The sequence below is a fragment of the Petromyzon marinus genome, chromosome 68 (genome assembly GCF_048934315.1).
Source record: "Petromyzon marinus isolate PM22_M1 ecotype Great Lakes invasive population chromosome 68, UKy_Petmar_22M1.pri1.0, whole genome shotgun sequence".
In the NCBI taxonomy this organism is placed as follows: Eukaryota; Metazoa; Chordata; class Hyperoartia; order Petromyzontiformes; family Petromyzontidae; genus Petromyzon; species Petromyzon marinus.
The window spans coordinates 4,537,521-4,561,167 of record NC_133734.1 but is presented as its reverse complement, the minus strand read 5'-3'; the positions used below and the strand labels follow the sequence as shown (position 1 = coordinate 4,561,167).

General features: G+C 51.8%; 3 protein-coding genes across 11 annotated transcripts in view; all 3 read left to right on the top strand.

Annotated features, from left to right (window-relative positions):
• LRMDA (leucine rich melanocyte differentiation associated) overlaps positions 1-9,612 on the top strand; it is a 17,634-nt gene extending 8,022 nt beyond the window's left edge. For both annotated transcript variants that reach the window (XM_076054813.1, XM_076054812.1), the window contains exons 5-8: positions 350-489; positions 4,419-4,512; positions 6,464-6,587; positions 8,347-9,612. In XM_076054813.1, coding sequence (XP_075910928.1) covers positions 350-489; positions 4,419-4,512; positions 6,464-6,587; positions 8,347-8,426 — 438 coding nt within the window. In that variant the 3' untranslated portion in view covers positions 8,427-9,612. The remainder of the gene's footprint in view (positions 1-349; positions 490-4,418; positions 4,513-6,463; positions 6,588-8,346) is intronic.
• Positions 9,568-21,711, top strand: LOC116956977 (uncharacterized). 2 transcript variants are annotated; one of them, XM_076054799.1, is made up of 2 exons: positions 9,568-19,382; positions 19,449-21,711. In XM_076054799.1, exon 1 carries the CDS (start codon positions 9,568-9,570, stop codon positions 11,479-11,481), a length of 1,914 nt encoding a protein of 637 aa, XP_075910914.1. In that variant the 3' UTR covers positions 11,482-19,382; positions 19,449-21,711. The 2 variants fall into 2 exon arrangements, with proteins under 2 accessions (XP_075910914.1, XP_075910915.1); XM_076054800.1 differs by having other exon boundaries at positions 9,568-19,411; positions 19,443-21,711.
• Positions 21,525-23,647, top strand: part of LOC116956869 (heterogeneous nuclear ribonucleoprotein D-like) — a 16,852-nt gene continuing 14,729 nt past the window's right edge. For 3 of the 7 annotated variants that reach the window (XM_076054807.1, XM_076054802.1, XM_076054803.1), the window contains exon 1: positions 21,526-22,095. In XM_076054807.1, the coding sequence (XP_075910922.1) occupies positions 21,725-22,095 (371 nt within the window). In that variant the 5' untranslated portion in view covers positions 21,526-21,724. Of the gene's footprint in view, positions 22,096-22,126; positions 22,405-23,647 lie in introns of those variants that run through there. The other 4 variants (XM_076054804.1, XM_076054806.1, XM_076054805.1 and 1 more) reach the window with 4 other exon arrangements.

Below are 23,647 nucleotides of genomic sequence, written 5' to 3'. Positions count from 1 at the left end.
AATGAACGCTGCGAATCTTAGCAGCGTTCATTGAAGCTCTGTTGTCCCGACAGGTCTGTTCCTTTCACCTGAAGAAGGCCACTTGTGTTGTGGCCGAAACGTCGTGAGAATTTTATTGTTTCATTTTATTATTTTATTCTCATTCTACGTGGTGACTTTACCGAAAGAACCAAAGAAGGGGGTTCATTTATTTATTCATGGACCCCCTTTAGAGCTAAAGCTACGCCCCCCCCCTCCCTACGCACTGGCGTAGTCTGTCACCGGCCCTGCCCATTGTACCCCAGCCCCCCACGCAGCCCCCCACAGAGTTACCCCCCTTGACAGCCCACGGGGGGCGTGGCTACCGCACGTGAGGGAACTACGCCCCCTGCTGGAGACGCTGGCGGTGTCAACGCCGGCGCTGCGCTACCTCAGCTTACTCGGGAACGCCGCTTGCCCCAACGAGCTGTCCGGGATGGAGTGGGGAGATGCGGACTATCGGATATACAGGTCAGTCACTCACTGGTACACTCGCTAAGACACTCACGAGGACACTCACTAGTGCACTCACTCACTTGTACACTCACTAGTGCACTCACTCACTAAGACACTCACTCACTAGTACACTCACTCACGAGTAGAATCACTCACTAGTACACTCACTCACTAGTACACTCACTAGTCAGGTCTTCTCGACCACGGTCATTCCCTCCCTTCTCTATGCTTGCGAAATGTGGACCCCCCTAATGGAACATCTTCGCCGGTTAGAAACATTTAGGCTGGCCTGCCTACGATCCATCCTGGGTTTAACCAGACTGGATTGTGTGAGGAGCTCACAAATCCTTGAAAGATCTGGGCACGGTCCCATCGGTGAGCTCCTCCGGCGGGCAAGGCTGCGATGGCTGGGTCATGTAGCCCGCATGCCCAGCCACCCCATGCCGAAACAGCTTTTGTTCGGCCGGATTGAGGGGGCTAAACGGGCGCGGCACGGGCTAGAGAAGAGATGGAGTGATGTGGTACAGGAGGACGTGGAGCTGAGTGTACTTGCCGATGACTGGTACCAGCGGTGTCAAGATGGGCCTCTGTGGAGGAGGCTCGTGAAGGACGCTACTGGGCAGTTGGAGGCAGTCGCCCTCCAACAACAACGGAGGGCGGAGGAGCGACGCTTACAACAACGAGCGGAGCGCCGGGTGGCTAAAGTACAGCTGGTTTGCATAGTAGGGGGCACAGGTGGTGCATCAGCCAGTCATCTCAGTCAGTCGACCCGTGGCACCTGGGTCTGCCCCGTGACCTCCTGCCAGCGGGTGTTCGACACTCCACGTGGCCTCAAGGTGCACATGGCCTGGCACAAGCATCGTGGTGACGTCACCGTCACTTAGTGGCGAATGGCAGTTGTTGTTGTATCACTGTGTGTGTGTATCACTGTGTGTGTATCACTGTGTGCATATGTGGGTATCACTGTGTGTGTATCACTGTGTGTATCTATCTGTGTATCACTGTGTGTGTGTATCACTGTGTGTGTATCACTGTGTGTGTGTATCTCTACGCTTGCGAAACGTGGATCCCCCTAATGGAACATCTTCGCCGGTTAGAAACATTTAGGCTGGCCTGCCTACGATCCATCTTGGGTTTAACCAGACTGGATTGTGTGAGGAGATCACATATCCTTGAAAGATCTGGGCAAGGTCTCATCGGTGAGCTCCTCCGGTGGGCAAGGCCGCGATGGCTGGGTCATGTAGCCCGCATGCCCAGCCACCGCATGCCGAAACAGCTTTTGTTCGGCCGGATCGAGGGGGCTAAATGGGCGCGGCACAGGCTAGAGAAGAGATGGAGTGATGTGGCACAGGAGGACGTGGAGCTGAGTGGACTTGCCGATGACTGGTACCAGCGGTGTCAAGATCGGCCTCTGTGGAGGAGGCTCGTGAAGGACGCTACTGGGCAGTTGGAGGTAGTCGCCCTCCAACAACAACGGAGGGCGGAGGAGCGACACTCACAACAACGAGCGGAGCGCCGGGTGGCTAAAGCACAGGAGGTTGGCACAGTAGGGGGCACAGGTGGTGCATCAGCCAGTCATCTCAGTCATCTCAGTCAGTCGACCCGTGGCACCTGGGTCTGCCCTGTGACCTCCTGCTAGCGGGCGTTCGACACTTCACGTGGCCTCAAGGTGCACATGGCCTGGCACAAGCGTCGTGGTGATGTTACCGCCACTTAGTGGCGAATGGCGGTTGTTGTTGTTGTGTGTATCACTCTATGTGTGTCACTGTGTGTATGTATGACTGTGTGTATGACTGTGTGTGTGTCAAGGGTGCGGTCAAGGGATGGCTCCCTATTGCTCAACCACGTTATGTATCCCGATGATTTGGTAATAGCTGCTCATTCAGAGGAGGAGTTGGAGACGCTGCTGCTGAGGCTGGAGCGTGCCACTAAGAGGTGGGGCCTTACCATCAGCCCCACCAAAACTAAGCACCTGCCTGGGTATTTTGTACCATCGGACACTCCACCCCCACAACTCCCAATCGGTGATGGGGCAGTTGTGGAGAGAGTGGAGAGTTTCACATATGTGGGCAGTGTGCTTATGACTGGCTCTGGTTTAACAGCAGAGGTCTAACTCCGAATCAGTCGAGCGGCAATATCTTTTCATCGGTTGCGTAACGCTGTGTGGAAGCTACCTGGTCTGTCGCTCCGCACTAAGCTTCAGGTCTTCTCGGCCATGGTCATTCTCTCCCTTCTCTACGCTTGCGAGGCGTGGACCCCCCTGGTGAAGCATCTTCGCCGGTTGGAAGCATTTGGGCTGGCCTGCCAACGATCCATCCTGGGTTTGACCGGGCTGGATTGTGTGAGGAGCTCACAAATCCTTGAAAGATCTGGACAAAGTTCCATCGGCGAGCTCCTCCGGCAGGCAAAGCTGTGTTGGCTGGGTCATGTAGCCCGCGTGCCCGGCCACCGCATGCCGAAACAGCTTTTGTTCGGCCGGATTGAGGGGGCTAAACGGACGCGGCACGGGCTAGAGAAGAGATGGAGTGATGTGGTACAGGAGGACGTGGAGTTGAGTGGACTTGCCGATGACTGGTACCAGCGGTGTCAAGATCAGCCTCTGTGGATGAGGCTCGTGAAGGACGCTGCTACTGTTGGAGGCAGTCGCCCTCCAACAACAACGGAGGGCGGAGGAGCGATGCTCACAACAACGAGCAAAGCGCCGGGTGGCATAAGCACAGCAGGTTGGCACAGTAGGGGGCACAGGTGGTGCATCAGCCAGTCATCTCAGTCAGTCGACCCGTGGCACCTGGGTCTGCCCCGTGACCTCCTGCCAGCGGGCGTTCGACACTCCACGTGGCCTCAAGGTGCACATGGCCTGGCACAAGCATCGTGGTGACGTCACCGTCACTTAATGGCGAATGGCAGTTGTTGTTGTTGTATCACTGTGTGTGTGTCTATCTGTGTGTGTGTCACTGTGTGTGTGTATCTGTGTGTGTGTATCTATCTGTGTGTGTGTGTATCTGTGTGTGTGTATCTGTGGCTGTGTGTCTATGTGTGTGTATCTATCTGTGTGTGTGTCACTGTGTGTGTGTGTATCACTGAGTGGGGAGCGGTAGTGTAGCGGTTAGCGCGCTGCGCTATGAACCTGGCGACCCGGGTTCGATTCCCGCTCACGGCCAATACCAGTGACGATTATCTGAACCGGTCCCGGGCCTCCCCTAGGTCGACTCAGCCTCAAATGAGTACCTGGTGCGGTGTGTAAATATCGCCACTAGGGAGACAAAGGCGGTCGGGCGTGGTGCTGGCCACCCACCCCTTCGTGTGCCGTTCCAGCCTTCATAGGTGCTCGCTACCAGCACTTGCCCCAACAGTCTGTTAAGGCTATATGGGGGATCTTTGTCTTTTTTTGTATCTGTGTGTCTATGTGTGTGTATCTGTGTCTGTGTGTGTGTCACTGTGTGTGTGTGTCTGTGTGTCACTGTGTGTGTATCACTGTGTGTCTATTTGTGTGTAGCTGTGTCTGTGTGTGTGTCACTGTGTGTGTGTCTGTGTGTGTCACTGTGTGTGTATCTGTGTCTGTGTGTGTGTATCTGTGTGTGTGTATCTGTGTCTGTGTGTGTATCACTGTGTGTATCACCGTGTGTCTATGTGTGTGTATCTGTGTCTGTGTGTGTCACTGTGTGTGTATCTGTGTGTGTGTATCTGTGTGTGTGTATCTGTGTCTGTGTTTGTATCACTGTGTGTATCACCGTGTGTCTATGTGTGTGTATCTGTGTCTGTGTGTGTGTCACTGTGTGTGTATCTGTGTCTGTGTGTGTTTCACTGTGTGTGTCTATCTGTATGTGTGTCCCTGTGTGTGTATCACTGTGTGTATCTGTGTGTGTATCACTGTGTGTGTATCACTGTGTGTGTATCACTGTATGTGTATCACTGTGTGTCTATGTGTGTGTGTCTGTCTCTAGGTGTGCTGTAGTGAAGGCTCTGCCCGGACTGCGCTTCTTGGACGCTCTCCCCGTGACGAAGGCCGAGCGGAGGGAAGCGGAGAGGCTGGGGCCGGTGAGTAGTGAAGTGTGTAGTCTAGTGTATAGTGTGGTGTAGTGTGTAGTGTAGTGTATAGTCTAGTGTATAGTGTAGTGTATAATAGTAGTATAGTGTAGTGTATTGTGTAGTGTAGTGTGTAGTGTAGTGTGAGTGTGGTAGTATGGGGAGTGTAGTAGTTAGCGCTATGCTGCGCCCTCCGTTGTTGTTGGAGGGCGACTACCTCCAACTGCCCAGTAGCGTCTTTAACGAGCCTCCTCCACAAAGGCCGATCTTGACACCGCTGGTACCAGTCATCGGCAAGTCCACTCAGCTCCACGTCCTCCTGTACCACATCTCTTCTCTAGCCCGTGCCGCGCCCGTTTAGCCCCCTCGATCCGGCCGAACAAAAGCTGTTTCGGCATGCGGTGGCTGGGCATGCGGGCTACATGACCCAGCCATCGCAGCCTTTCCTGCGGGAGGAGCTCACCGATGGGACCTTGCCCAGATCTTACAAGGATTTGTGAGCTCCTCACACAATCCAGCCTGGTTAAACCCAGGATGGATCGTAGGCAGGCCAGTCTGAATGTTTCTAACCGGCGAAAATGTTCCATTAAGGGGGTCCACGTTTCGTAGAGAAGGGAACAACGTGTTGGTAATTACAAGCCCATGGGCTGCACAAAAATCTAGCAGCCTCCTACCGTTGTTATTGAGCTGATCTCGCCCATGTCCTCTAATCACTCCAGACCAGGTGCCAGCATCATGACTACCTCGGGCATTGAAGTCACCCAACAAGATGGCTCTGTCCCGTGGGGCCACTTTAGCCAGCACCTGTGACAGGAGGTCATAGAAGGCATCTGACTCATCGGATTTGCCTGCATTCCTCCACGGATGTTCGTCTTCGGTGGGGACATAAGTAACCACAACCACCACTCCTCGCCTCCGGTTGATGGGAAGGCGAGCCCAAAGTAGCCTTGGGCTTACAGCTTCCCACACCTCACCGCCACGCTCCCACGCCCCCTTCATTATTTTGTTCAAAAGAAGAGCCACACCCTGTTGTTTGGCAGTCTGCTGCCCCGAGTAGAGACTGTCCACCCCTCATGGTGGCAGGAGCCAGAACCGGTCCACCGGACCTCCTGAATGCCACAGAGATCCAGGCGGTACCGGTCCAGCTCCCGACAGAGGAGTGGCAGCCTCTCCTCCGCAGTGAGCGTTCGAACATTCCATGTGGCCACACGAAGTGGCTTTTCGTTGTTTCTGGAGGACCCCCGAGGGTAGAGATTCAATCTCCTGGCTCCGCCAATTGGGGTTTGGCCAGGAGACGTCATAGACGCCTGTCCCCCCGGGGACTCCAGCACAAGCTTATTAGTTATATATTTCAGTCGTGGTTTAGTGGTAAATTTTTGAAGGTTGAGGGGTTACCAGCCCCTCACACCCGTCCAGAGCCCCCGTTTAGCCCCTGTGGTGGTCACAGACGCCATGAGGGGAGGAGCCAATCGGAATTGGCCCTCCCCCCACAGCACTGTCCACGACAGAGTTGCCCGTCCGGCACCGCGAGGAGGTAGGAGGTTGTTTTGCCAGACATACACACACACACACAGACACACACACACACAGACACACACACAGACACACACACACAGACACACACACACAGACACACACACACAGCGACATACAGTAACACAGACACCGGCGGGATCCCCAAGCGCTTGTCTGTGTGTCTGTGTGTGTGTGTCTGTGTGTGTGTGTGTCTGTGTGTGTGTCTGTGTGTGTGTGTCTGTGTGTGTGTTTGTGTGTGTCTGTCTGTGTGTGTGTGTCTGTGTGTGTGTGTCTGTGTGTGCGTCTGTGTGTGTGTCTGTGTGTGTGTGTGTGTCTGTGTGTGTGTGTTTGTGTCTGTGTGTGTGTGTCTGTGTGTCTGTGTGTGTCTGTATGTGTGTCTGTGTGTGTCTGTGTGTGTCTGTGTCTCTGTGCCATGGTGCAAGTGCAGCGGATAGACAAGGAGGAGGAGGCAGCGGTGGTGGTGCAGACAGAGAGACAGAGACGGACAGAAAGACAGCGCGGTCCGTACTCACCGCTGCCGGCCTCACAGCGACAACCCTCCGACCACAAAGGTACCGCGCAGAGAGACAGAGAGACACAGTGAGAGACACAGTGAGAGACACAGAGAGACACAGTGAGACACAGTGAGACAGAGAGACACAGTGAGACAGTGAGACACATTGAGACACAGTGAGAGACAGAGACACAGTGAGACACACAGAGACAAAGATAAGGACAAAGATCCCCCCGTATAGCCTTAACAGACTGTAGGGGCAAGTGCTGTTAGCGAGCACCTATGAAGGCCGGAACGGTACACGAGGGGGTTGGTGGCCAGCACCACGCCCGACCGCCTTTGTCTCCCCAGTGGCGATGTTTACACACCGCACCAGGTGCTCATTTGAGGCTGAGTCGACCTAGGGGAGGCCCGGGACCGGTTCAGATAATCGTCACTGGTTTTGGCCGTGAGCGGGAATCGAACCCGGGTCGCCAGGTTCGTAGCGCAGCGTAGCGCTGACCGCTACACTATCGCTCCCCACAGTGAGACACAGACACAGTGAGACAAAGAGAGACACAGTGAGACACAGAGAGACAGAGACACAGTGAGACACAGAGACACACAGTGAGACACAGAGACACACAGTGAGACACAGAGAGACACAGTGAGAGACAGAGAGAGACACAGAGAGACACAGAGAGACAGAGACACAGTGAGACACAGAGACACACAGTGAGACACAGAGACACACAGTGAGACACAGAGAGACACAGTGAGAGACAGAGAGAGACACAGAGAGACACAGAGACACAGACACACAGAGAGACACAGTGAGACACAGAGACACACAGAGAGACACAGAGACACACAGTGAGACACAGTGAGACACAGTGAGACACAGAGACACAGTGAGACACAGTGAGACAGAGAGACACAGTGAGACACAGAGAGACCCAGTGAGACACAGAGACACACAGAGAGACACAGAGACACACAGTGAGACACAGAGACACACAGAGAGACATAGAGACACAGTGAGACACAGAGACACAGTGAGACACAGTGAGACACAGAGAGACACAGAGAGACACAGTTAGACACAGAGAGACGCAGTGAGACACAGTGAGACACAGAGACACAGAGAGACACAGAGACACAGAGAGACAGTGAGACACAGAGACACACAGAGACACAGTGAGACAGAGAGACACAGTGAGACACAGAGAGACACAGTGAGACACAGAGACACACAGTGAGACACAGAGACACAGAGAGAGAGACAGAGATACACAGTGAGACACAGAGACACAGAGAGACACAGAGAGACACAGTGAGACACAGTGAGACACAGAGAGACACAGTGAGACACAGAGACACACAGAGACACACAGAGAGACACAGAGACACAGTGAGACACAGAGACACACAGAGAGACACAGAGACACACAGAGAGACAGAGAGACACACAGAGAGACAGAGAGACACAGTGAGACACAGAGACACAGTGAGACACAGAGAGACACAGTGAGACACAGAGAGACAAGTTGTGTGAAGGATGTTACTGGTGCCAGGCTCGGTGCACCGTTCTTACCTCACCTCCACCCCACCCCTTCTCCCCCCTTCCCCCCCCCCTCTCCCCCCCCTTCTCCCCCTCCCCCCTCTCCCTCCCCCCCTTCTCCCTCCCCCCCTTCCCCCCCCCCTCTCCCTCCCCCCCTTCCCCCCCTCTCCCTCCCCCCCTCTCCCTCCCCCCCTCCCCCCCTCTCCCTCCCCCCCTTCTCCCCCCCTCCCCCCTCTCCCTCCCCCCCTTCTCCCCCCCTCCCCCGTGCTGAGTGTAGGGGTGATGGCTCACTGCCGCTACATCTACCAGGGCAGGCAGTCAGAGGGAAACCGTTTCATCTACGACGGGGACCTGTGACTCATTCACTCACTCATTCATTCACTCACTCATTTAGTCATTCACTCATTCATTCACTCACTCACTAATTCACTCATTCACTCACTCATCCACTCACTCACTCACTTAGTCATTCACTCATTCACTCACTCACTCATTCATTCACTCATTCACTCACTCACTCATTCACTCACTTAGTCATTCACCCATTCACTCACTCACTCATTCACTCACTCACTCATTCACTCACTCATTCACTCACTTAGTCATTCACTCATTCACTCACTTATTCATTCACTCACTCACTCATTCACTCACTCATTCACTCACTTAGTCATTTACTCATGCACTCACTCACTCATTCACTCATTTAGTCATTCACTCATTCACTCATTCATTCACTCACTCATTCACTCACTCATTCATTCACTCATTCACTCACTCATTCACTCACTTAGTCATTCCCTCATTCACTCACTCATTCACTCACTCACTCATTCATTCACTCACTCATTCACTCACTCACTCATTCATTCACTCACTCATTCACTCACTCATTCACTCACTTAGTCATTCCCTCATTCACTCACTCATTCACTCACTCATTCACTCACTTATTCACTCACTCATTCACTCACTTAGTCATTTACTCATTCATTCACTCATTCACTCATTCATTCACTCACCCATTCATTCACTCACTCATTCACTCATTCACTCACTTAGTAATTTACTCTTTCACTCACTCATTCACTCATTCATTCACTCACTCATTCACTCACTCATTCACTCACTTGGTAATTTACTCATTCACTCACTCATTCACTCACTCATTCACTCACTCATTCACTCACTCGCTCATTCACTCACTAAGTCACTCACTCATTCACTCACTCATTCACTCACTCATTCACTCGCTCATTCAATCACTCATTCACTCACTCATTCACTCACTCATTCACTCACTCATTCACTCACTCATTCACTCATTCACTCACTTATTCACTCACTCATTCACTCACTCGATCACGCATTCACTCACTCATTCACTCACTCATTCACTCAGTCACTCACTTAGTCATTTACTCATTCACTCACTCATGCACTCATTCACTCACTCAGTCATTCACTCACTCAGCCATTCACTCACTCACACAGCCCGATGTCCCCAAACCTGAATCGTGTTTTAAAAAACATTTTTGAAAAACGTCTCTCGTGTCATGCGTTACAGACGAGCTGTACTAGCTCTACTAGCTGTACTAGCTGTATGAGCTGTGTGAGCTGTACTAGCTGTACTAGCTGTGTGAGCTGTACTAGCTGTACTAGCTGTGTGAGCTGTACTAGCTGTACTAGCTGTGTGAGCTGTACTAGCTGTGTGAGCTGTGTGAGCTGTACTAGCTGTACTAGCTGTGTGAGCTGTACTAGCTCTACTAGCTGTACTAGCTCTACTAGCTGTACTAGCTGTGTGAGCTGTACTAAATGTACTAGCTGTGTGAACTGTACTAGCTGTACTAGCTGTGTGAGCTGTACTAGTTCTACTAGCTGTACTAGCTCTACTAGCTGTACTAGCTCTACTAGCTCTACTAGCTGTGTGAGCTGTACTAGCTCTACTAGCTGTACTAGTTCTACTAGCTGTGTGAGCTGTACTTGCTGCACTAGCTGTGTGAGCTCTACTAGCTGTACTAGCTCTACTAGCTGTGTGAGCTGTACTTGCTGCACTAGCTGTGTGAGCTGTACTAGCTGTACTAGCTCTACTAGCTGTGTGAGCTGTACTAGCTGTACTAGCTCTACTAGCTGTACTAGCTGTACTAGCTCTACTAGCTGTGTGAGCTGTACTTGCTGCACTAGCTGTGTGAGCTGTACTAGCTGTACTAGCTCTACTAGCTGTGTGAGCTGTACTTGCTGCACTAGCTGTGTGAGCTGTACTAGCTGTACTAGCTCTACTAGCTGTGTGAGCTGTACTTGCTGCACTAGCTGTGTGAGCTGTACTAGCTGTACTAGCTCTACTAGCTGTGTGAGCTGTACTAGCTGTACTAGCTGTGTGAGCTGTACCAGCTGTACTAGCTCTACTAGCTGTACTAGCTGTGTGAGCTGTACTAGCTCTACTAGCTCTACTAGCTGTGTGAGCTGTACTAGCTGTACTAGCTGTGTGAGCTGTACTAGCTGTACTAGCTGTACTAGCTGTGTGAGCTGTACTAGCTGTGTGAGCTGTACTAGCTGTGTGAGCTGTACTAGCTGTGTGAGCTGTGTGAGCTGTACTAGCTGTACTAGCTGTGTGAGCTGTACTAGCTGTACTAGATGTGTGAGCTGCACTAGCTGTACTAGCTGTGTGAGCTGTATTAGCTGTACTAGCTGTGTGAGCTGTACTAGCTGTGTGAGCTGTACTAGCTGTGTGAGCTGTACTAGCTGTACTAGCTGTGTGAGCTGTACCAGCTGTACTAGCTGTGTGAGCTGTACTAGCTGTACTAGCTGTGTGAGCTGTACTAGCTGTGTGAGCTGTACTAGCTGTGTGAGCTGTACTAGCTGTACTAGCTGTGTGAGCTGTACCAGCTGTACTAGCTGTGTGAGCTGTACTAGCTGTACTAGCTGTGTGAGCTGTACTAGCTGTGTGAGCTGTACTAGCTGTACTAGCTGTGTGAACTGTACTAGCTGTACTAGCTGTGTGAGCTGTACTAGCTGTGTGAGCTGTACTAGCTGTACTAGCTGTGTGAGCTGTACTAGCTGTACTAGCTGTGTGAGCTGTACTAGCTGTACCAGCTGTACTAGCTGTGTGAGCTGTACTAGCTGTACTAGCTGTGTGAGCTGTACTAGCTGTGTGAGCTGTACTAGCTGTACTAGCTGTACTAGCTGTGTGAGCTGTACTAGCTGTACTAGCTGTGTGAGCTGTACTACCTGTACTAGCTGTACTAGCTCTACTAGCTGTGTGAGCTGTACTAGCTGTGTGAGCTGTACTAGCTGTACTAGCTGTGTGAGCTGTACTAGCTGTACTAGCTGTGTGAGCTGTACTAGCTGTACTAGCTGTGTGAGCTGTACTAGCTGTGTGAGCTGTACTAGCTGTACTAGTTGTCCTAGCTGAGTGAGCTGTACTAGCTCTACTAGCTGTGTGAGCTGTACTAGCTGTACTAGCTCTACTAGCTGTGTGAGCTGTACTAGCTCTAATAGCTCTACTAGCTGTGTGAGCTGTACTAGCTGTATTAGCTGTACTAGCTGTGTGAGCTGTACTAGCTCTACAAGCTGTACTAGCTGTACTAGCTGTGTGAGCTGTACTAGCTGTACTAGCTGTGTGAGCTGTACTAGCTGTACTAGATGTACTAGCTGTACTAGCTCTACTAGCTGTGTGAGCTGTACTCGCTGTACTAGCTGTGTGAGCTGTACTAGCTGTACTAGCTCTACTAGCTGTGTGAGCTGTACTAGCTGTACTAGCTGTGTGAGCTGTACTAGCTGTACTAGCTGTCTGAGCTGTACTAGCTGTACTAGCTGTGTGAGCTGTACTAGCTGTACTAGCTGTACTAGCTGTGTGAGCTGTACTAGCTGTACTAGCTGAACTAGCTGTGTGAGCTGTACTAGCTGTACTAGCTGTGTGAGCTGTACTAGCTGTGTGAGCTGTACTAGCTGTACTAGCTGTGTGAGCTGTACTACCTGTACTAGCTGTACTAGCTCTACTAGCTGTGTGAGCTGTACTAGCTGTACTAGCTGTGTGAGCTGTACTAGCTGTACTAGCTGTGTGAGCTGTACTAGCTGTACTAGCTGTACTAGCTGTGTGAGCTGTACTAGCTGTGTGAGCTGTACTAGCTGTACTAGCTGTGTGAGCTGTACTAGCTGTACTAGCTGTGTGAGCTGTACTAGCTGTACTAGCTGTGTGAGCTGTACTAGCTGTGTGAGCTGTACTAGCTGTACTAGCTGTGTGAGCTGTACTAGCTTTACTAGCTCTACTAGCTGTACTAGCTGTACTAGCTGTGTGAGTTGTACTAGCTGTACTAGCTGTGTGAGCTGTACTAGCTGTACTAGCTATACTAGCTGTGTGAGCTGTACTAGCTCTTCTAGCTGTACTAGCTGTGTGAGATGTACTAGCTGTACTAGCTGTGTGAGCTGTACTAGCTGTAGTAGCTGTGTGAGCTGTACTAGCTGTACTAGCTGTGTGAGCTGTACTAGCTCTTCTAGCTGTACTAGCTCTACTAGCTGTACTAGCTGTATGAGCTGTACTAGCTGTACTAGCTCTACTAGCTCTACTAGCTGTGTGAGCTGTACTAGCTGTACTAGCTGTACCAGCTGTTCTAGCTCTACTAACTGTACTAGCTGTACTAGCTCTACTAGCTCTACTAGCTGTGTGAGCTGTACTAGCTGTGTGAGCTGTACTAGCTCTACTCACCCGGCTTCGCCAGGGTGGTTGGATTCACCACACCCGCCGCCTTTGTCTCCCCAGTGGCGATGTTCACACACCGCACCAGTTACTCGTTTGAGGCTGAGTCGACCTAGTGGAGGCCCAGGATCGGTTAAAATAATCGTCACCGGTGGTGGCCGTGAGCGGGAATCGAACTCGGGTCGGCGGGTTCGTAGCGCGGCGTAGCGCTAACCGCTACACTATCGCTCCCCCCACAGTCACACACACAGACACACAAAGACAAAGATAAAGATCCCCCGTATAGCCTTAACAGACTGTAGGGGCAAGTGCTGTTAGCGAGCACCTATGAAGGCCGGAACGGTACACGAGGGGGTGGGTGGCCAGCACCACGCCCGACCGCCTTTGTCTCCCTAGTGGCGATGTTTACACACCGCACCAGGTACTCATTTGAGGCTGAGTCGACCTAGGGGAGGCCCGGGACCGGTTCAGATAATCGTCACTGGTGTTGGCCGTGAGCGGGAATCGAACCCGGGTCGCCAGGTTCATAGCGCAGCGCGCTAACCGCTACACACACAGACACACACACACAGACACACACACAGACACACACAGACAGATACACACACACAGACACAGTCACACACAGACACACAGACACACACACACAGAGACACACAGACAGACACACAACAACAACCGCCATTCGCCACTAAGTGGCGGTGACGTCACCACGACGCTTGTGCCAGGCCATGTGCACCTTGAGGCCACGTGAAGTGTCGAACGCCCGCTGGCAGGAGGTCACGGGGCAGACCCAGGTGCCACGGGTCGACTGACTGAAATAACTGGCTGATGCACCACCTGTGCCCCCTACTGTGCCAACCTGCTCTGCTTTAGCCACCCGGCGCTCCGCTGGTTGTTGTGAGCGTCGCTCCTCCGCCCTCCGTTGTTGTTGGAGGGCGACTGCCTCCAACTGCAGAGAAGCGTCCTTCACGAGCCTCCTCCACAGAGGCCGATCTTGACACCGCTGGTACCAGTCATCGGCAAGTCCACTCAGCTCCACGTCCTCCTGTACCACATCACTCCATCTCTTCTCTAGCCCGTGCCGCGCCCATATAGCCCCCTCGATCCGGCCGAACAAAAACTGTTTCGGCATGTGGTGGCTGGGCATGTGGTGGCTGGGCATGCGGGCTACATGACCCAGCCATCGCAGCCTTGCCCGCCGGAGGAGCGCACCGATGGGACCTTGCCCAGATCTTTCAAGGATTTGTGAGCTCCTCATACAATCCAGTCTGGTTAAACCCAGGATGGATCGTAGGCAGGCCAGCCTAAATGTTTCTAACCGGCGAAGATGTTCCATTAGGGGGGTCCACGCTTCGCAAGCGTAGAGAAGGGAGGGAATGACCGTGGCCGAGAAGACCTGAAGCTTAGTGCGGAGCAACAGACCAGGTAGCTTCCACACAGCGTTACGCAACCGATGAAAAGATATTGCCGCTCGACTGATTCGGAGTGAGACCTCTGCTGTTAAACTGGAGCCGGTCATAAGGACACTGCCCAGGTATGGGAAACTCTCCACTCTCTCCACAACTGCCCCATCACCGATTGGGAGTTGTGGGGGTGGAGTGTCCGATGGTACAAAATACCCAGGCAGGTGCTTAGTTTTGGTGGGGCTGATGGTAAGGCCCCATCTCTTAGTGGCACGCTCCAGTCTCAGCAGCAGCGTCTCCAACTCCTCCTCTGAATGAGCAGCTATTACCAAATCATCAGCATACATAACGTGGTCGAGCAATAAGGAGCCATCCCTTGACTGCGCCCAGGCATCGATCAGCCTCCCATTATATCTGTACCATTTGGAGATTCCCCCGGTACAGCTATTGAAGGCTTCACGAACTACGTGCTCAAAATAGATGTTAAATAATATGGGAGCCAGAGGACATCCCTGTCGCACCTTAAGGTGTACAGGAAATGGCTCTGACTCCCGGCCACGTAGTTTTACCCAGGCCCGGTCACCATTATGAAGGTCCTTAATGATTGTGAGCAGAGGGTCAGGGACTCCAAAAGCACGAAGAACAACCCAGAGCCCAGGCCTGCTGATGGTATCATAGGCCTTGACCAGGTAAATAAAGCAGAGATGTAGATCTTGCTGGAATTACCTACACCTCTGCTGTAGCAGACGGACAGAAAATATGGCATCTGTGCAGGACCGCCCTTTCCTGAAACTGCATTGGGGCTCTGCAAGCCTCTCCTCAGCGTGCCTGGCAAGGCGATGTTGAATAATCCTTGCCAGGACCTTTCCCGGCACACTGAGGAGTGAGTTGCCCCTGTAGTTGTTACAGTCTGTGCGATCCCCCTTCTTAAAGAGGGGGACCACCAGGGCATCCTTCCAATTCTGTGGAACCCGTCCAGTGGTCCAGACTGTTGTTATGATGTCATATAGGGCAGTCTGTGCACAAACGCCACCCTCCCTCAGCATTTCGCTTGGGAGATCATCTCTGCCCGGTGCCTTTCCTGGTTTCAGACTCCGGATTGCCTTCAGTACTTCCTCAACAGATGGCACTTCAGCCAGCCACTCACAGGGGATGACTTCTTCCAATATTTGAGGCACCGCAGCCTCAGCAGTGTCATCCTCACTTTGTGCCACGATGTTTTCCTGGCTGAGGGATTTTCCCTCCCTCAGGACCTCACAGAAATGCTCAGCAAATCTGCAAACCTGTTCCTGGGGGTCGGAGATTGGATCACCGTTTATTCCCCTAATGATGGTAATAGGTATGGCGCTGCAGGTTACTTTTTTGATGGAGTTAAATAGAGATTTGTGATCATGGGCCACTGAGGCAGACTCCATCTCCTCAGCAACCCGCGACCACCACCCATCCTTGCAGCGCCTCACGGCTCTCCGAACCTCCAAGCGAAGGCTGCGGTAAGCCTCCTCATTTCTAGATTTTACCGAATAGAACCAAAGAGTAAGCCTCCTCAATCTCTGACGTGGGATTCTGTAGCCGATGACAGTGGGCTTGTCGCTTTTTCTCAACCATCCTGACCACCTCCTCTGTCAGCCAGGGTCTCTGGGGAGGTCTGGACCACGTACCCAAAGCAGCCATTGCAGCTGCATGAGTCACAGTCCTAAACTTCGCCCATTTACCCTCGACATCAGGAGGAGTGGGGGAACGATGCCAACCCCAGCCACAGGCGATGATTAAATTCTCGCTTGCAACTTTCATCAGATAATTGAGACCAGGCCACTTTTGGTTGGAATGGAGTCCTGGGTGTACACCCACCACCGGAGCGGAAGAATGGCAGGCGCATCTTACAGATGACAGGTCGATGGTCAGAGGGCAGATCAGCTCCACGGTAGGTCCTGTTGGCAAGGCCATGGGCTCGCATCCGCTGGTCCGTCACTATGTAGTCCAGCAGATGTTCTTGCTTGGACCCGGCATGCATCCATGATGTTGTGTGGATGCGCCGATGCCGGAACAGCGTGTTGGTAATTACAAGCCGATGGGCTGTACAAAAATCTAGCAGCCTCCTACCGTTGTTATTAAGCTGATCCGGCCCATGCCCTCCAATCACTCCAGACCAGGTGCCAGCATCATGACCAATTCCGGCATTGAAGTCATCCAACAAGATGACTCTATCCCAAGGGGCCACTTTAGCCAGCACCTGTGACAGGAGGTCATAGAAGGCATCTGACTCATTGGCTTTGCCTGCATCCCTCCACGGATGTTCGTCTTCAGTGGGGGCATAAGTAACCACGACCACCAATCCTCGCCTCCGATTGATGGGAAAGTAGCCTGGGGCTTACAGCTTACAGCTTCCCATACCTCACCGCCACGCTCCCACGCCCCCTTTATTCTTTTGTTCAAAAGGAGAGCCACACCCTGTTGTTTGACAGTCTGCTGCCCCGAGTAGAGAACTGTCCACCCTTCATGGTGGCAGAAGCCAGAACCGGTCCACCGGACCTCCTGAATGCCACAGAGATCCAGGCGGCACCGGTCCAGCTCCCGACAGAGGAGTGGCAGCCTCTCCTCCGCAGTGAGCGTTCGAACATTCCACGTGGCCACACGAAGTGGCATTTCATTGTTTCTGGAGGAGCCCCGAGGGTTGAGATTCAATCTCCTGGCTCCGCCATTTGGGGTTTGGCCAGGAGACGTCATAGATGCCTGTCCCCCCGGGGCCTCCGGCACAAGCTTATTAGTTACATAGTTAAGTCGTAGTTTCCTGGTAATTTTTTGAAGGTGGAAGGGTTATCAGCCCCTCGCACCCGTCCAGAGCCCCCGTTTAGCCCCTTTGGTGGTCACAGACGCCATGAGGGGAGGAGCCAATCGGAATTGGCCCTTCCCCCGCAGCACTGTCCACGAGAGAGTTGCCCGTCCGGCACGGCGAGGAGGTAGGGGGTTGTCACACACACACAGTCACACACACACAGACACACGACAGATCCCCCATATAGCCTTAACAGACTGTGGGGAGCGAGTGTGGTGGCCAGCACCACGCCCGACCGCCTTTGTCTCCTTAGTGGCGATGTTTACACACCGCACCAGGTACTCATTTGAGGCTGAGTCGACCTAGGGGAGGCCCGAGACCGGTTCAGATAATCGTCACCGGTGTTGGCCGTGAGTGGGAATCAAACCCGGGTCGCCAGGTTCATAGCGCAGCGTAGCGCTAACCGCTACACTATCGCTCCCCACATTTTGAACGGACACACATTCACACCTTTGCCTTTTATATATATGGAGATAACGCGGTGATTAATGTAACTGTAGGGGTACAGGTCACGTGGTGATGAATGTGATTATAGGGGTATAGGTCACGTGATGATGAATGTGACTATAGGGGTACAGGTCACGTGATGATGAATGTCATTATAGGGGTACAGGTCACGTGATGATGAATGTGATTATAGGGGTGCAGGTCACGTGGTGATGAATGTGATTATAGAGGTACAGGTCACGTGGTGATTAATGTGATTATAGGGGTACAGGTCACGTGATGATGAATGTGATTATAGGGGTACTGGTCACGTGATGATGAATGTGATTATAGGGGTACAGGTCACGTGGTGATTAATGTGATTATAGGGCTACTGATCACGTGGTGATTAATGTGATTATAGGGCTACTGATTACGTGGTGATGAATGTGATTATAGGGGTACAGGTCACGTGATGATGAATGTGATTATAGGGGTACTGATCACGTGATGATGAATGTGACTATAGGGGTACAGGTCACGTGATGATGAATGTGATTATAGGGGTACTGATCACGTGATGATGAATGTGACTATAGGGGTACAGGTCACGTGGTGATGAATGTGATTATAGGGGTACAGGTCACGTGGTGATGAATGTCATTATAGGGGTACTGATCACGTTATGATGAATGTGATTATAGGGGTACAGGTCACGTGGTGATGTCATTATAGGGGTACAGGTCACGTGATGATGAATGTGATTATAGGGGTGCAGGTCACGTGGTGATGAATGTGATTATAGGGGTACAGGTCACGTGATGATGAATGTGATTATAGGGGTACAGGTCACGTGATGATGAATGTGATTATAGGGGTACAGGTCACGTGATGATGAATGTGAGTATAGGGGTACAGGTCACGTGGCGATGCATGTGATTATAGGGGTACTGTTCACGTGGTGATGAATGTGATTATAGGGGTACTGATCACGTGATGATGAATGTGATTATAGGGGTACAGGTCACGTGGTGATGAATGTGATTATAGGGTGATCACGTGATGATGAATGTGATTATAGGGGTACAGGTCACGTGGCGATGAATGTGATTATAGGGGTACAGGTCACGTGATGATGAATGTGATTATAGGGGTACTGATCATGTGATGATGAATGTGATTATAGGGGTACAGGTCACGTGGTGATGAATGTGATTATAGGGGTACAGGTCACGTGGTGATGAATGTCATTATAGGGGTACTGATCACGTGATGATGAATGTGATTATAGGGGTACAGGTCACGTGGTGATGTCATTATAGGGGTACAGGTCACGTGATGATGAATGTGATTATAGGGGTACAGGTCACGTGGTGATGAATGTGAGTATAGGGGTACAGGTCACGTGATGATGAATGTGATTATAGGGGTACAGGTCACGTGATGATGAATGTGATTATAGGGGTACAGGTCACGTGATGATGAATGTGAGTATAGGGGTACAGGTCACGTGGCGATGAATGTGATTATAGGGGTACTGATCACGTGATGATGAATGTGATTATAGGGGTACTGATCACGTGATGATGAATGTGATTATAGGGGTACAGGTCACGCGGTGATGAATGTGATTATAGGGTGATCACGTGATGATGAATGTGATTATAGGAGTACAGGTCACGTGGCGATGAATGTGATTATAGGGGTACAGGTCACGTGATGATGAATGTGATTATAGGGGTACTGATCATGTGATGATGAATGTGATTATAGGGGTACAGGTCACGTGGTGATGAATGTGATTATAGGGGTACAGGTCACGTGGTGATGAATGTCATTATAGGGGTACTGATCACGTGATGATGAATGTGATTATAGGGGTACAGGTCACGTGGTGATGTCATTATAGGGGTACAGGTCACGTGATGATGAATGTGATTATAGGGGTACAGGTCACGTGGTGATGAATGTGATTATAGGGGTACTGGTCACGTGGTGATGTCATTATAGAGGTACAGGTCACGTGATGATGAATGTGATTATAGGGGTACAGGTCACGTGATGATGAATGTGATTATAGAGGTACAGGTCACGTGATGATGAATGTGACTATAGGGGTACAGGTCACGTGATGATGAATGTGATTATAGGGGTACAGGTCACGTGGCGATGAATGTAATTATAGGGGTACAGGTCACGTGATGATGAATGTGATTATAGGGGTACAGGTCACGTGATGATGAATGTGATTATAGGGGTACAGGTCACGTGGTGATGAATGTGATTATAGGGGTACAGGTCACGTGATGATGAATGTGATTATAGGGGTACAGGTCACGTGGCGATGAATGTGATTATAGGGGTACTGATCACGTGGTGATGAATGTGATTATAGGAGTACAGGTCACGTGGTGATGAATGTGATTATAGGGGTACAGGTCACGTGGTGATGTCATTATAGGGGTACAGGTCACGTGGTGATGAATGTGATTATAGGGGTACAGGTCACGTGATGTCATTATAGGGGTACAGGTCACGTGGTGATGAATGTGATTATAGGGGTACAAGTCACGTGGCGATGAATGTGATTATAAGGGTACAGGTCACGTGATGTCATTATAGGGGTACAGGTCACGTGGTGATGAATGTGTCTATAGGGGTACAGGTCACCTGATGATGAATGTGATTATAGGGGTATAGGTCACGTGATGATGAATGTGATTATAGGGGTACAGGTCACGTGATGATAAATGTGATTATAGGGGTACAGGTCACGTGATGATGAATGTGACTATAGGGGTACAGGTCACGTGATGATGAATGTGATTATAGGGGTATAGGTCACGTGACGATGAATGTGATTATAGGGGTACAGGTCACGTGATGATAAATGTGATTATAGGGGTACAGGTCACGTGGCGATGAATGTGATTATAGGGGTACTGATCACGTGGTGATGAATGTGATTATAGGGGTACAGGTCACGTGGTGATGATGAGAGAGAGAGAGAGACACAGACTATAAATACACAGCAGCAGCAGGCATCTTCATGGTCACGGGATGGAACCCACAACCTCCTGTAGACCAGGCGAGGTAGTTAATAATTAAATAAAAATTAAAAGTTTTTTGAAAATAATAAAAGCAAAAAAACCCCCACGACGTTTCGATCGCAACAAAAGCGGTTTTGATTTTTTTATTTTAATTTATGATTTTTATTTTCCAAATCTGTGAGCGAAAGAGCTTCACAGCTTATCGGATTCCTCCTGATCCTGCACGAAGTGTCCTGCCCAACGCTCATTGGCCACATCAAAATTAATATTCATGAGCCGTCGATGGCGTGCGCGCGTCTCACCATTAGTCGAGACGCGTCATTAACATAATTATTTCGGCCCGATGCCAATTGGTCGAGGCGCCCCCACCTCTCGCGCAACCTCATTAGCATAATTTATACCATCACCCTCTCTTTTCCCTCCCCCATCTGCTTACAATTCATGGACGAAACCATCGCGCGTTGAGCATTAATATAATTCATCTTCTTTGGTTCTTTCGGTAAAGTCACGTGACTTTACCGAAAGAACCAAAGAAGATGAATCATTGCAGTCACGAAAGCTTTAAATCGGAACATTAATATAATTGCTGCGACCCGCTCCCAATTGGTCGTTTCTCATCTCGTGTCATTAACATAATTTATGCCACCCCTCCCCCCACCACCTGTTTACAATCCATGGACGTGACCAACGCTCGAGCTCATTAAAATCCGTGGGCTCGCACGCGCGCCTTTCCTCTATTGGCCGAGGGGCTCTTGCCTCATTAACATAATTAATGAATAATTAACGAAACCGGCTCCCGATTGGTCGCGACGGGGGGGGGGGTGGAATCGGGCCGCCGCGCCAACGCAATCAACGCGCTCCGGACTCCCCATTGGCCGACAGGCTGCGGCCGCCGCCGCACCGCGCCCCCCTCCTTCACACCCCCACCGGATCGTTAACATAATTTACGTAGCTCCTCCCCCCAACCAACCACCCCCCCCCTTTTAGCCCCGCCCCATCCCCTCCAATCCGTTTGCTATATAAGGACGACCGCCCGCCCCCTACGACTCCCCTTCCCTCTCGCTCAGCAACAGCGGAGGTCATCAGCAACACCCTCCACCCGTCCCCGTCCACGGTTTTCCATCCGCTTCCATCCTCCTCCGCCTTTGTCTTCTCGACAAAATCAACGCCATCACCACCGCGACAACCCCCACCCACCCCTTTTCCTTCTCTCGCTTTTTAAAACAACAAATCAAGCAAACACGATGGCGGACTACGGAGACTACTCGTCCAACGGCGCCGGCTACGACTCTGTCGGCGGTGGCGGCGGTGGAGCAGGAGGGCCCGGCTCGGGCTCGGGCGCTCAGGACTTCTCAGAGCTGACGGCCGACGACTATCAGATGATGGATCAGGGTGGCGATGGCGGCGGCGGTGGCGGCGGCGGCGGCACCGGCGGCGGTGGTGGTGGGCCTGGCTCGGCTGGTGGTGCTGCCGGCTCTGTTGTGGCCGGCGGAGGTGGCGGCGGGCACGGCGGTGAACAGTCGGGCGGCGGTGGCGGCGGCGGCGCGGGCGGCGGAGGGATCGTCGACGAGGAGGGGGCGAAGATCAACGCGAGCCGGGGCGAGGAGGATGACGGGTAAAGTGGCACACAAACGACAAGGGCGGTGGGGGGGGGGTGTGAAGGAGCAATGGCGGACGCGGCTGTAGTGGTGTTGGTGAAGGAGGAGGTTGTCGAGGCGGCGGCGGCGGTGGTGGATGAGAATGAGGTTGTGGGCGAGGTTGTTGACGAGGTTGTTGACGAGGCGGAAGCCGAGGAGGCTAGCGACGGCGACGACGACGATGAGGATGAGACCGAGGAGGAGGAGGCGATGGCAGCGATGATGATGGGAGAGCGCCTCTCGAAAAAGCGAGGCCGCGCTCAGCGAGCGCCTCGGCCACACAAAAGGCAGGCGAGGGGGCCCGCGGGGGGTGGTGGCGGTGGCGTCGCGCGGTGTGGCGGGAGCGCTTGGGGACGGTTTCGGGGCGGATGGCCGCGGATTTGCGGTGTCGGTAGAGAGAGAGGGAGACGGACGGGCAAGCGCCGCCATTACTGATGTTAGCTATCGACCGACCCATCCCCAGCAACCGGCCCGTCGCTTTCGTTCGAATAAATGGCGATGATTCGTGGGAGCTAGACTGTTAAGTTGGACGTCGTTGTGCCCGCTGGGGTTCGGGCTAAAGGACGGTGGCGTTTGTACGCGTCGATGGCGTCGCTTCGACGGCGGATGCGAACGGATTTAATGTTGTAGGCTTTTTTAAATAAGATGACGCGGGGGGGGGAATGGGAGACCTTGAAAACTGCGGCCCGCGCGCGCGCATTGAGAATGGCGGCGCTTTAGCGCGGGAAAGCGATTTTTTATTATTTTGTGTTTTTCAACGCGCTTTGAGGAAAGAGGGAATATAAATCGTTTTAATAGTAGCGTGGTTTATTTTATTAATCGATTGTAAACATTTTAACGATCGATGGCGATGTTTTAAAACGCACGATGCCGACCGATTTCTCCCCCCCCCGCCCCCAATGACGTTTGGTTAATGGCGGGAAGAAGGGAAGGAGGTTGTTTTGTTTTACTTTTAACGACGAGAATGGCTTTAAGCCGACAACGAAACGTTTCAATAATCGCCATTCCACAACGGGCCCCGTTTAATCTCGCGAGCCGTAACGATGTTAGGGGCCGATGGTGATGTTTGACGGTCGGATGCCGTCGGATTTCGTGTCGTTGTGAAGGCATGGCGCCGATGGCCCCCTTGTTCGCGGACAACGGCATCGGGCGGCTTACAGATCATTACTCTTAAACGCAATTACGCGGTCGTGTTTACAAATCGTCGTATTTTTTGCGCGTCCGTCGGGAACGCTTGGGGGGGTCCCGATGGCGGTGTTTTTAAGGGCAGATGCAGACGGATTGCGAAGGGGTTTATTTTGTTTTTTTACAAACCACGGCCGGCAGCCATTTTATACGCGGTCGGTTTTTTTTTTAAATGGACATTTTCTGAAGCCACATTTATTAATCCCCTTAATTCTTGAACCCACACTTCCAACCCGCGTGAAATTATTATTTTTTACCGCCTAATTTTTTTTTCGTTTGTTACGTTACACTTGATTTTTTTGATATCCACGTTTATTTAAAATCTTAGTCGGGTCTTTTTTTTGG

Bases quoted from the DNA above. Each gene is read 5' to 3' on its own strand.
- LOC116956977 (XM_076054799.1), top strand. From the start codon at position 9,568: ATGTCCCCAAACCTGAATCGTGTTTTAAAAAACATTTTTGAAAAACGT.